At 33.2% G+C, this 13,720-nt stretch overlaps 1 protein-coding gene across 4 annotated transcripts in view; it reads right to left on the bottom strand.

Annotated features, from left to right (window-relative positions):
* Positions 1-2,757: 2,757 nt before the first annotated feature.
* The window catches only part of LOC140666706 (E3 ubiquitin-protein ligase Rnf220), a 151,296-nt gene continuing 140,333 nt past the window's right edge, over positions 2,758-13,720 (bottom strand). For all 4 annotated transcript variants that reach the window (XM_072894191.1, XM_072894193.1, XM_072894192.1 and 1 more), the window contains 5 exons: positions 8,679-8,947; positions 6,945-7,215; positions 5,820-6,280; positions 4,349-4,423; positions 2,758-3,893 (listed from right to left, as the gene is read on the bottom strand). In XM_072894191.1, the coding sequence (XP_072750292.1) occupies positions 3,822-3,893; positions 4,349-4,423; positions 5,820-6,280; positions 6,945-7,215; positions 8,679-8,947 (1,148 nt within the window). In that variant the 3' untranslated portion in view covers positions 2,758-3,821. The remainder of the gene's footprint in view (positions 3,894-4,348; positions 4,424-5,819; positions 6,281-6,944; positions 7,216-8,678; positions 8,948-13,720) is intronic.

The raw sequence follows: 13,720 nt of genomic DNA, 5'->3' as shown, positions 1-13,720 counted from the left end.
TTTTCGCAAACCAAACTTTGTAGAATTAAGAGATTAACACAATTATATTCTTCAGCTAATTTTAGGTGGCGTTTACTTTACTAAAATTTTATTTAAGACTCAGTTACAGAAATATATAGTAGCAAAATTTGTGGAAACTACAGCATAAAATGATAACTTTTCTCGACACTTTCGCTGAGGAAAAAGTTGCTTCTTTTGACACGGACAATCACGCTGTACATTTCGTGTCCGCGAATTCTGGGACACCTCGTATATATATTTTATAGTTGACATTGCTAAATACTTTTTTGTTTTAAAAAATTAGGATATCAGATATGAAAATTTATTCTTGGCAAATTTTAAAAAATTTATATCAGGCAAAAAGGCTCTAATAAATCTTAAGATATCTGAAAAAATATCCAGAGTTTTTCCAAGATATCTTTTACAACCAGAGCTTTTTTTAAACATTTAGGTATCTCTTGGATGTTTGTTCGCACATTTTATATTTCTCTTTTATCTGCCATTATTACAATCGCTTATCTTGTTCCTGTTTTCCTCCATCGGTTTTCACATCTTACAATAATATTTCTTCTTCCTTCATTCACTACAAAGTATCGCTGACAGTTTGACGATACGCTGAACAGTTTCATTTCTATGCAGCGGGTTGGAATGGAGTTCAATGACTCAGAAGGAGACGGAGGGAGGAGAAGGAACATATCTCTCTCTTTCTCTCACAGCATTTCACGGGATTGACTGCGGGGAAACGAGCTTCTCGTGCGTGAATTCGCGCGTAAAGTGGGAAAATGCGTCGCGACGCGACGGAAAATACCGTAGAGAGAGGCGGAGCTTTCACCGTTTCCACCTACGAGCCCATCTTTCGGGAGGTATGTCGTTGGATCGGATTTCCCGGACCTTTTCCGCAACCGCGCCTTGTTGGATCTCTCTCTCTCTCTCTCTCATTTTCTGTTTCTGTCTCCTTTTCCCACCACCACCATCTACCTCCGGGAGCGATCCCGACATTTTCCTTTATCGACTATCTCCTATCGAGGTGAACCTACAGTTAGCGGATTTTTCTACAGTTCACCTTCTTCAGAACGCATTTACGATAGGAGGTAACTTGAAGTGGCTGGTAAAAGTGCTAAATGGGAAACGTGATACCGGTTGGATCTCAAAACGGCCGATCCAGCAGGCGCGAATATTAGATTAATGATAATGATAAAACTGGAGCGTAGGAATTGGAGCGAGGTTGGAAAACATCATTAAGCTACATTGGAATGACGATAAAAGCGCAGTATAAATCTAATAGGATTATTAGTGTGTAACAAAGAATGTCGTAAAAATTATTCACCCATGGTTCACGTTTGCGAATATACGATCATCAATTTGTTTACTTAAGGCATATCGAATAATAAACATTGTTTTAAAGAATAAATTCCAATAATAAAGTTTACTATAGCGACTGAAAAAAATTAATACACCTTATTCCTATTTTTATCTTTATTTACGTATCTAATATTTTTAGAAAATTAGAAAAGTTGCAGTTTTAACCAAATAAAAGCACCTTTTTAATCATTGTGACACCTACGACTATCAATTAAATTAATAATCTATAAATATTATAAACGACACATCTCTTTTACATGCACCTCCCCCACGATTATGACATGTCATTTATTTAACGTGTAACGATCTTTCGACGAAGTAAGAGAGAGGACTCCATAGAGACACTCTCTTTTTGCCGCAGGGGGTTGCGCTCGCATACCGAGCCACCATCTTGTCGAACGACCCCCGTCGTTCTCTTGCACCCTAAATGCATCCCCCCAGACTGCACTCTTTCCCTTCTCCTCTCGTGACCGCCGCGCGGATCCATACAGGACGCAATGTCGAGCTCCACCTTCGCCGCCACTTTCACCGCCGTCGGCTACCTCCTCCACTTCCGTCTTCGCCATCTCCACTTCCGCCGCCACTTCCCGTCGCCTATTACATAGTAGCTCGTAAACCCGACGCGCCATTTTGCGTGACCCTTTTTCCACCTCCGCGCGATGACCTCCTCTCTCTCTCTCTCTCTCTCTCTCTCTCTCTCCCTGCGAGCCTTCTCGCCGGTGCCGCGTCCGCTTTAATCAGAGCGGTAATGCAGAGATAAGAAACGGAAATTAAATGCTAGACATTTGCAAAACTCGCGCATAATGCATTTTTTAAAAGATCATTCGAATTTGTTTATTGAACTGCGATTGATGTATCAATGCAGTTGAATTTTATTCACGCTTCAAGGAAAAAAAAAGAAAGATTATTTATCTCTTTCTCTTCCTCTATTTTTCTGTTTACTATTTCAATTTTTCAATTGTAATCCTATTTTAAAAATCGCATTTGGCATTTGTTTAGAAGATTTGTATATCGAAACAAAAGTTTTAACATGCAGCGATTAATAAAGATTTAAAAGATTTCAGATACCATCACGTTCTTTCGGTTTTGCGATTTATCTGTATTTATTTTGCAACTTATTCTTAAGTAAAAAAATCAATTATGTATTTTAAAACATCTTATTGAATATTAATTGACGTTTAATTTCATACAAAAGAAAATACTGCAAAACAATGTTATAAAATTTTTAAATTCTTCTTCGTTATAATATTTATTTTTTGATATATTTAAGCAAGACTGATAATTCAAAAATAATATTAAGTATTATTTTGCACGTACCTTTCGAGTCTTCTTCTTTGACAAAAATATTTGAATCGTTGATATTTGGCGAGGGAGAAAAATAATTCGTGACAATACTTGTACATTCCATGATCGTTTATTTCGATTACAGAACAGCGATCGAAGGACTTACTTTTCTCTTCTTGATCCGTTTAGTGTATTTACATTAGTTCGCTGGTGCATCGCGAGAGACTGGTTTGGTGATGATCTAAAAGTTTCGGTAATTATATCGAACGGCCGACGCGTAAAAGGCCGATCACTCAAAAGAATACTTTGTCAAAATTTTATTGAAACACATTCAAGTTCGAAAGGAAAATTATAATAACGATCGGCTTTTTTTCGCGTCGTCCTTTCGCGTAATCTTAAGAATCTGTAAAATCTCGTTTGTGAAACGAAGATATTGTAGAGCGTACACGACACGCGCGACTTTTTTATCGATGAAGATCGATTATATCGCTGACAGTTTAACCGCGTGTTTAACAAACGACGAACATCTGGATTTATTAATCCAAACGTATAGATGAAGTTTATAATACAATGTGATGTAATTGCTGACGCTCAAAGAATTATAAATTACATTTGTAGGAAATTATTTTTAACATATTCGTGATTGTGAACATAGCAAGAGTCATTGTCGCAAAAGTGTTTAAAGTATCAAAAAAAGTCAAACTTGAAAAGTCAATATTAAAACAGAATATATATATATATATATATAAAGTGGAATATATTTCAGAATATATATTCCACTTTGACAGAATCATAAAAGTCATCAAATTGATATGATAAGAAATTGTTTAATAATCGCGACTTTGACAATACGTGCGGAAGAAAACCATGTAAAAATGAACGCGAACCTCACAACTTTTCGGGAGAGACGGCGAATTTGTAGATGAATACGGTCGCGATAGTTATCGATGCACAAAATTGTATCGGATGATCTTAGAGCAACGCTCGGTTGACGATTGTTACGAACTAACGAAGTTAATTTACTAGCTCTATGATGCATAAACGTACATATTAATTCTAAAGAGTTAATTTACGTAACGCAAAAAATATACAAATATTTACAAGAGCAAGACGCGCTCGCTGATAACATTGTCCGAGAATCGCGGATTTCTCACAGGGATGTCGGGCTGACTCATTCACATATAGATGCGCCGTAAATCAGACGGCGACGTTATCATGTTGCATTGCGGACAGAGTTTCTTCGCACCCTGCAACATTAGCAAGAAATCTCATTTCTTGATCGATTTCAAAACTGGTACCATCACCTCACTGTTCAGATGCTTATTTATTATGTGTAGTAAGAATAGTTTAAAGAATTGAGAATGTGAGAGATTATTTTATATAGTATATTAATTTCGACACAACATACATGCTAATTAAAATAAATTTTAATTTTTTGATCAATGATAAAATCAAAATAATTATAAAAGAAAAAAAAATTAAATTCAGAATTTAATCTATCAATTACAATTATTTGAGTGTAATAATGTAGTATGTATGGAAAATCTTAATAACGGCTCGATTAGTTTAAAATTAGACATTTTGCGAAAATAATCTGAAAATTCTCTTTTCCATTTGAAAGAATTTAATTTCATCGTTTGAAATATATGTAAAGGATAATTTAGAGAATTTAGTATTTGTTATAAAAAGAAACTAGACCTACCAGTGTATGCAGCCAGCATTGCTCGCAATGTACATGCCAACAGCACACTGAAGTGACTGGCTTCTTGTATGGTTCCTGCAATCGAAGGATTTTAATATCATTAGATTAATACGGTGTAGAAGTTTAATCCGGTTCGACTTCTCGCTGACGAAGATGCAACAAGTGTGGTGTGGCCGGTAACACTAACGCGGACAAGGTAGAATAAAGTAGGTTTAATGATTGTGAGGTCGAGAATCAAATCGGACATTTAGCTAGCATTCGTTCAGTATCTCTCTCTCGGCGAGTCTCGTGAAATGAATTAAAACGATTATTATAGCGGTCGTTACATAAACGACATTCCTTCCAGTATAGAAAATACGTTCGCCATTTATCTATCTTGACAAATAACAACCGCTGATTGATACGCTCGAGCGTTTTATTACGGTTTCGAGATCACCGTCTTATCTCGCGCGACGAGTTATTTCGCGTGATCGCGAAACTTATATAACAAAGTGCAGCGAGTCTGGGGACAGGTAATATTACGTCTCAAACGATGGAAACACTCGGCGGTGGTATTACACATAATATTCCTTTGCTACTTCGTTAATTCGTACGACCAGTGTTAAGGAATAATTTATTCGGCGATCTAAATATTTCAGGTCGCTGCCTGAATGGAAACGCGGTCAAATTTTATGGGCCGGTTTTACATCGTTACAATTATTTACGAGTTACGAAACGCGCGTTGCCAGATACGGATAAAACGCGACGAAATAATGCGTCTAATGTAATACAAGGACGTAAAAAATGATATAAAATACGATAAACCTGTTTTTTCGAACCATTTTTCACCATTCGTTCCATTTGATTTTTCACGTATTAAAACCGACTAGTTATTTATAACGATCATTTAATTTTGATGACTCGATTATAACCGTGTGCTCCATTAGCGTTCGAAAGTTAATCGATTCAATTTTTATACGCAGCTGTTCAATAATCGTTTTTTTTTTCAGAATTTTAAACCAATTTTCATTATTACGTTTACTCATTTGTTTTATAGATTATTTTTTGTGAATTATTTCAATATTAAGTTTTATTCTTTTTTAATTAATTTATTTCTTTATTAATTTATTAACTTATTATTTACTGTTTATATTTTTTATTCTTTATTTTTAAAATTTTAGTTAGCGAAAAGCAATATTTAAATTTGAGACTTTATTTTCCTACCTTGAAAATCTAAAGCGCAATAATAAATGCATTTCTAATGCTCATACATGTTTGATAAAATATTTCTTTAAAAATATTATATGTTTATATTATACGATTTCTTTTCATAGAAATTCTTATTTGTGTAAACAAATTTACACTACAGATTTTCTGCTCCTCAGAATTAAAGATTCAAATGTCTCAGACAGAGACACAGTTTTGCAAACATGCTACTATCTTATACTCATACACTTATTCAGATTAGTTAAGTGTCCGTTAATTAACTCACCATACAAATGAGACACTTGAAGAGTTGTCCGCGCATCTCGGCCTCGAGCTCGCGGATTCGACCGCGAAGCGCCTCCATGACCGGCGTGTCGCCGTCCCTCCTGGGCGACACTGAGGCGCCTTCGTCAGGATCATTCTGTTGGCCGACGGGGGTGGTGGTGCCCGGTTCCGGCTTTACCTCGACCAGGCCTTGCGCCGTCAATCCAGGATCCGGCGTCAATTGCTGCGGCGTGTGCGGCGTGTTGGGCGAAATGACAGCTTCGCGAAGGGCGTCCCGCTCCTTCTGTTCACGTGACGTGCCGTCGATTCGCGGCGCGACCACGTCCGCCTCGGAATATTGAGCCGGACCGAACTCGGCGACATCGTCGCCATCGACCACGAGGTCCACGTCCTCGTCCTCCTGATTGCCTCCGCCCCCGGCGCCACTAGAACGGTTGCTTGAGGATGTCGCGAGACCTGCGGCTGCGAAGCGCAAGAACCACGAGCTCTTATCACGTTGATGACGATTGTGCGAAAGTGTAGAGTTGAGAACATATTACGTAATCGCTATTATATGCTTGACAAATAATATTTCTTTTTATAATAATTTGTCTCTGTAAATAATATGTCAATAATATAGACCTTAAAAGCAGAGAGTTTTTGCTAAAGTTGAATATGTGTAATTATGCAATATTGGAAGAACTAAATGCAACATTTAATCAAGTATTTCATACAAAATAAAAAATGTTATTAAGAATAATCTAAGATTAACCTTAATTTAGTCATCTTTTCACATACACATGTCAAAATGTCGATAAAATTTTACTAAGTCTGTAAATTCGCAAATAATGTGAAACAAATTTTCGCTACAAAAATTCTACTAAAATAACGTTCCATATTAATCTTGAACAGTATAAAATGTTTTTTTTTTCGTGTCAGAATACGAACTAAATTCTATCACACAATTCATAATTATCAAACTTCATTTTACAGTTCCATGTAAGTACATTTATATTCTATATTGATTTAGTACTCTTAAATAAATATAAAACTGTACATTATATGTGCTTAAAACCGCACATTTAATGTACATATTTGTCTTTGCATATATAATAAATTCCCATAATTTGACAAATGACAGACTTACCGGAGAATCCACCGACGAGCATAGAAGAGGCACGCACTCTTCTCTGGCCGGCCCATTCGTATTCGTCAAAGGTCTCGGCATCACCCTCGACGTCGACCTCCTCCTCGTCGAGATTCGCGTTCTGTCCGGCCGGGTTTCCATTGTTCTGCTTATTCAAGCATCGATCGACATGCTGATTCAATTCCTCTGGGGTGCCAGATAACCTCTCGCTGCAAACCGGACAGGACGCCTCGTCCGCCTTTCTCTTCCGATTCTTAACGCGTATTCTAGCCTGCATGAAAAAAAGATAGCAATGCATGTACATTGTATGAAATATTATATCAAATGATGCAATAGCGTTGATGCAACGCTAAATATAAGTATATAAAAACTGACTGATTAACGGCATATCGTTCGTAGATACTATCAAGTTTAATTTGCTTGAATTTCTTATGTCAAACTCATCAGTTAAAAATGTCACTTTAGTTAAAATATCTCTATAAAATTGGAACCACAATAAAAAATCTAATAATATTTTTTCATATAATTTTTTATATAAGGTTTTGACTGCTATCAACTCGAATACAATTACTATAATAATACTGTAGTCATTTTTGGAATCTCGAGATTTAATCTATGAAAAATAACAAATTGTTCTAGATTCTAGATTATGTGATCCGAATCGTTGGATCAATTTTTTTGTTAATTATATTCAAAGAAGTTATATTAATTTTTAAGGAGAAAATAGTCATGTATTGATTCGGTTTCATAATTATTAATAATCAATCAGAAATGAAGAAAAATGCGTTAACTCTTATACGTACAATAATAATTTTTCAAAATATTAATTATTTGAAGCACTATTTAATTCTTAATAATTCTAATTTAAATCTTATATTTATGTTATTTTCGATTCTTTTAAGAATTTTTAAGATTTTCCTATAAGATTAGATAAATAAAACTGTATGATATATATATCATCATATATATCATATTCAACACTCACAAAACCTATAAGAAAACATATATAACTTACTTTATATTTCTTAAGAAATCGATTTCTTTTATTCATTGTCTTTTCTCCTTGATTTAAATGATTTTTAGATTAAGTTCACGCGTACTTATCGCAGGATTAAAATAAAGATTAAAACAGGGAAAATTGTGCGTTATACTTATTAATAATTAATTTATTTAATTGATTTATTAGAGAAAATTAGAAAAAAACTTTTACATAAAATTTATAATTCTGTAAAAGTTTTTATTTAAAACTAATAGTTTTTTTAGATTTCTAAAATTATCCCAATAAATTCCTGTTATCCAATAAATATTTGTTTATATTATGTTATTATTAAAAAATTATATTATTAAATATTTTTGGAAATGTTAACTTTTTGTGCGCTGCTATATTTCGGACATAATGTTTTATATATGTATGTTATAGATCAATATTATCAATTTTGCTGCTGCGCATCGATTGGTGAGTGAGAAACTTTTATATTATAGTAAAGACACATTATGTAAGTATATATCTTTTATTTTTCTTATTACTTCAATTTATTGTTCAAGTTTATATATTTTTTATGTACTTGGCGTACATAATTTGCTTTTTAAAAAGCTTTTTCTATCATATTATAATATAATAATTAGTAGTTCTATTATGTTCCAAACTGTTCTTAAACAGAAATCATCAACATATCACTAAATACTAAATAGTAATCAATAAGAAATTAAAACAGTACATAATCGATAAATTACCTGTCTATTAGCCTTAATCCTTTTGTACGTCTCCCATCTACCTTGAGGTGTACCATCCGCTGCCGATGGGGCATGTAACATCGGGCCATGGGGATGATCTTGGGGATGCGTCGGCGGCAAGGTTGATCTTGAAGATCGAGGTCTTGAGGGCGTCGAAACCTTGTACAGTCGATCAAGTTCTTGAGCAAAATGCTGTTCTAATTCTTGAGGCCTTACTGTCACTCCACATACTGGACAGCAAGATGGATCTGAAGGAAATTTCTTCTTGCCTAAAACAGAAGAATATTCAAAATAATTAAAAATGGCATAACGAGATTGTTTTTATCGCATAAATATTTAGTTAGTGTACCTATCAATATGAATTATTAACAAATTATTGAGAAAATTATAGTGTAATAATATTTCGTAAAATATTACAGGGAAACATATAAAATATTTTTTAATATTTTTCAATTTATTTTGTCAACGTGCTATATCCAAGCTCTTATCTCAATATAGTTGCTTCTTCCTATTAATTATAATAATAATAGCAAAAACAATTTCAAATTATAATTGCACCAAATTCATTGACAATCAAGTTTTTCTTAATTTTCTTTTAAACTTTTATAAATAAAAATAAATTTAATACTGCAATATATAAAGTATAAAACGTTTTTTTAGCAACAAAGAAAGTAAAAATAGAGAGAAATCTTTTTTTTATTTGACAATTAAATGCATTTGAGGGCTGTCTTTGATGTTCTCGAAAATGAGGGTTTAGCGTCTCGAGCGCGGTCAAAGAATAGAATCATCCGAAGAGTGAGGGGAAAAGACGTTCCACTTCTTGAAAGATATCGGCTAACACGATTTAAAAAGTATTCAACTTGCCTCGTAATTACTTTCCGCAACGAATCGCCGTCGAGACGCGCGCATCGCATTAAGCCCAGAAACGAGTCGCGAAACGAAAACCACCGCCGTAGGTCAACACGGACCCGGCTCGTTTACTCGCAATTTATCGCTCCGTAAAACGGCGAGTAAAAGAAAAGGGGGAAAAAGAGAAAAGATACCTGCGCGAGAGGGGAGTAGAACGCGAGAGAAAAAAGAGCAACGCAAACAGCCCGCGGTATTCCAGCAAAATATTTCTATCTCATGTCTTGCACTCTGACGGGAATGCATAATTAATCGCGAAAACTTGTCCTGTGAAAACTGCATCCTGCACACCTCGTATAGTGTCGAGAGGTTCGGCTCGAAGAAGTAAACTATGCATAAACTTATAGGAAAAGTTTGCGGTACCGACGTCGACGTGTCGGATTCCTACGGTTGATTTTAATTACGCGTTAATCGTAACCGTATTTCAAAGCGGCTTCATAACATCGCCATGCTGGGAGGATGCTGTGAAAGCCTTTATACGGTGGTAAATATTTATTGCGAGTCGCCATACAGTCGTATAGGGGAGACAGACGAAAGGGGTCGCGCGATCGTCCATCCTTGACCGGATACACCAAGCTGCGTTTTATTCAGTTGCATCTATTTATTTCTTTTATTCAGCGTGCGATGCTTCTCGGCATTTCTTAGTCTTGTGTGGAGCACTTTAATTATCGAAAATTATTAAAAAACATTCGTTCTTTCCTATAAATAATATTATAGTTGTAGTTCTAATCTATGGGATTAAGAATAACGCCCGAAATTATTTAGAAGAAATTTATAGATTAGACTGAACATTCGTCATCTATTGGAATTTGCCACGAATTTTGAAGAAACACATTAAAGCACACCGTACGATCAATGTAACGTGTTATCTTTACGACTATTTAAACTTGTATCTTAATTTACATATCGTAATAATAATAATGTATAAGATCGTGTGTGTAAAAAAACACACAAAAATATTCACAAAATTATATTTTTCACTTTTACTTCTAACGGAAACTATTAAAAAATAATCTATATATTAGAGAATAATATTAATTTGTAATAGGGATGTGGCAATAGTAAAATTTAATATTTTAACCGAAAAATATTTAACTTAAAATATAATTATCCAAACATTTAATCCTAAAACATTGTAACAAGCTATAATTATAAAAAAATGTATTCTTACTATAAAAAAATTATGTATGCATTGTATAATTAACTTCTATAACTACAATTGCTATTTAGTTATAATATTTTTCAAATTTTCAGTATATTCTATGCAATACACTATAGTTTAAAATGTAAAATATAAAGATAGATTTTTACCTCGATTGCAAAGCATACACATCTAGGTGTACTTTGCATAATTAGGTGCCTCGAATTTCCTTCATCAGTCTTAATCGGTTATAATCTATTGCGACTTTGGAATAAAATAACACAGAATCGATGATGCGTGAATGCGTATATGCATTTTGCATGTACTTTAAAATTCCTGAATGATAATCGCAGTCTGCCTTGCAAACATGGTATCGTCGGATAACGGAAGTCGGCGGAATTAACGTCGCGACGATGCAATGAAGAAAGTCGAAAAAATTAGGAATGACGAGATTTATCAATTACATTGCATTTCCATCGCAGATAATTTCATAAGAGATCATCTTTTTGCGACTGAATTTTCTTTGCTCATTTGTTAAATTATTGTAAATATTGTGCAGACGGATTCCAGGCAGAATATATTTTTTGTATATTTACAAAAAAGTTTATTTTACTAAGGGATTTAAATTAGTAACTTCAACATTTTAGGTGTAGAAATATTTATATATTTCGTAATATATTTCTTTTAAAAGATTGAATTTCCAAATTAAATAAAAATCATTACTATAAATTGCACAATAATTTACACGTTATTAATCGTAAAAAATATTTACTATAAAATAATTGTTAAAATATATTTATTATTAAAAATAAACGGTTACAATCTTCAAACATAAATAATCAAACTTTATTTTCCAATATAATTAAAAATTAAATTGTATCAAAATTTAGACTTTATATGTAGCGATAATGTTTGACAAGTTAAAATATTTGTAGAGAAAAGAAGTTTTAAAAAATTGCAGCACATTAATATTACTGGCTTAAACTACATCGTACTTATTCTAGTTTGAATAGCTTTCAAATTATCGCCATTTCAGAATTAGCCTCTTTACACAACGAAATCTCGATCTCGCTATCCTGTAATAATAAATCGTTCTTCATCTGGCGACAGCGGTCATAAATAGATTCGATAAATCGATGGATGCTATCATGGAAATCTAATTAGGCAGACATGTCTATTTAAATGACATCAGTGTCAAGACGAGTGACAAATTAAATTCTCACATTTAAAACATGTCTTCCTTCCGGTGATAAACCGCCAGTCGCAAACTTTGGAATATTTTAATCAGCACTGTAAGTTTCATTGCGTTTTTGTTTTCTAATCTTTTTTTAATCGTTATCTATTACTTGATTTAGACGTTGCTATAGTTTGACGTTAGCGATAGTTGGTCCATTGAAAATTATCGTCTGTATACTTATTGTTAATCGACAAATTATTTGAAAGAGTAAATTTTTTATGCATTAATTCCGCGTTCGAACAGAACTCTTTTATCAATATCGTATAAAAATGTATAACATAATATGCGAATAGAAATGTGGTGAATCAGGAAAAAATATTACTTCCCGACGCGAATTCCATAGAGCGTACGAAAATAAACGTTCTTTATTGAACGTTCACACCTGTTTGCTATTTTCCAACAATGACGTTCAGTGACGTCTTTTCAAAAAATAGAATGGAACAATTTCCATGAACAACCCAAAATTCCCAATCCCCATCAGCGTTATTAATTTTTTGCATTTCTATAATTTTAAATTCAATAAGTTAAGTAACTTAAAAAATACAGGATATGAAACATTATTAAAGAACAAGAAACCAAAATCATATTGAACGAGAGAAAACGTAGAAGAATGATAACACGTTTCCGTAAAACAAATAAATTTCTAATTTTTCAACTTTTTCTTTTAAACACACATTTGAACGATTGGCTCGTTTATTTTGACAAAAGACGACGATCCGGTGCTCGAAGCCACGAGGATTTGATCGCGACAAATGTTTCACGTCGACAGCGCAAAGAAGGGGTCTCCCTCGCCCTCACAAATCTTGACCCCTAAGGATCGACTTGTAAAAATAGACGAGGAAACTCGCGAGATTCTCGCGGTTTCCGGACGGAGAAGAGACGGCTTGTTTGCGTGTCAAAGTAACATCCTTAAAATAAAAAAAGTCTGATTCACTATCTTCTTTTTGCTTTTATTATACATTTTATTATTCTATATTTCGTAATAATGATTATTTGTATTTAAAATAAATTAAATTAAATCTCGATATATATACATATACAGGTTTTTTGTCAAAAAATTATTTGCTAGCAAATTTCTTGATGAGTTTTCTGCAATTCAAGTAAATGCGTATAAATAACCTATGATTTATATTTGATTTAAAAAAAACAATATAATATATTGACGTTTTAATAAAACCATTTATAATATTTTACTTGTCAAGTTATAAATTCAAAAATATCACGATAAAAAAAAATTACTGTGCAGTACCAATCACATAGAATATATATATATATATATATATATATATATATATATATATATATAAATTGTAATATTTTTTTATATACCTCGTGAATATCAAATATGTATAATTTTGACTGAAATTTAATAACTCATATTAATATATGATGTTAAAAAATAACATAATTTTTATTTTATAATGGAATTCATCCGGCTACGTAAGTAACAACCTAATTCTTATTATAAAAATTAAAATATCGATAAATGTCATTGACTAACTGATGATGACTTTTAAATTCCTGCTCGTACGGCGGAATATTTACTGATTGCGAGGGTGGTAAGCAGAATCGGAAATGATATAATTTGTTTCCGGACTGCAAATGCGCACGAAACGTTTGCAGTACAAACACGGACGTTATTTGACGAGCTGGTCTGGATGCATTACAGTGTTTTAATATTTTACGTTTTAATAAAATGCTTTAATATTAAAGCTTATCCCTGTATGCAGTATAATGGGAATTTCATTGAAAATTAGG

The sequence above is a fragment of the Anoplolepis gracilipes genome, chromosome 6, assembly GCF_047496725.1.
Source record: "Anoplolepis gracilipes chromosome 6, ASM4749672v1, whole genome shotgun sequence".
NCBI lineage: Eukaryota > Metazoa > Arthropoda > Insecta > Hymenoptera > Formicidae > Anoplolepis > Anoplolepis gracilipes.
Note: the sequence above shows the minus strand (reverse complement) of the source record. Positions and strands in the feature narration are given on the sequence as shown.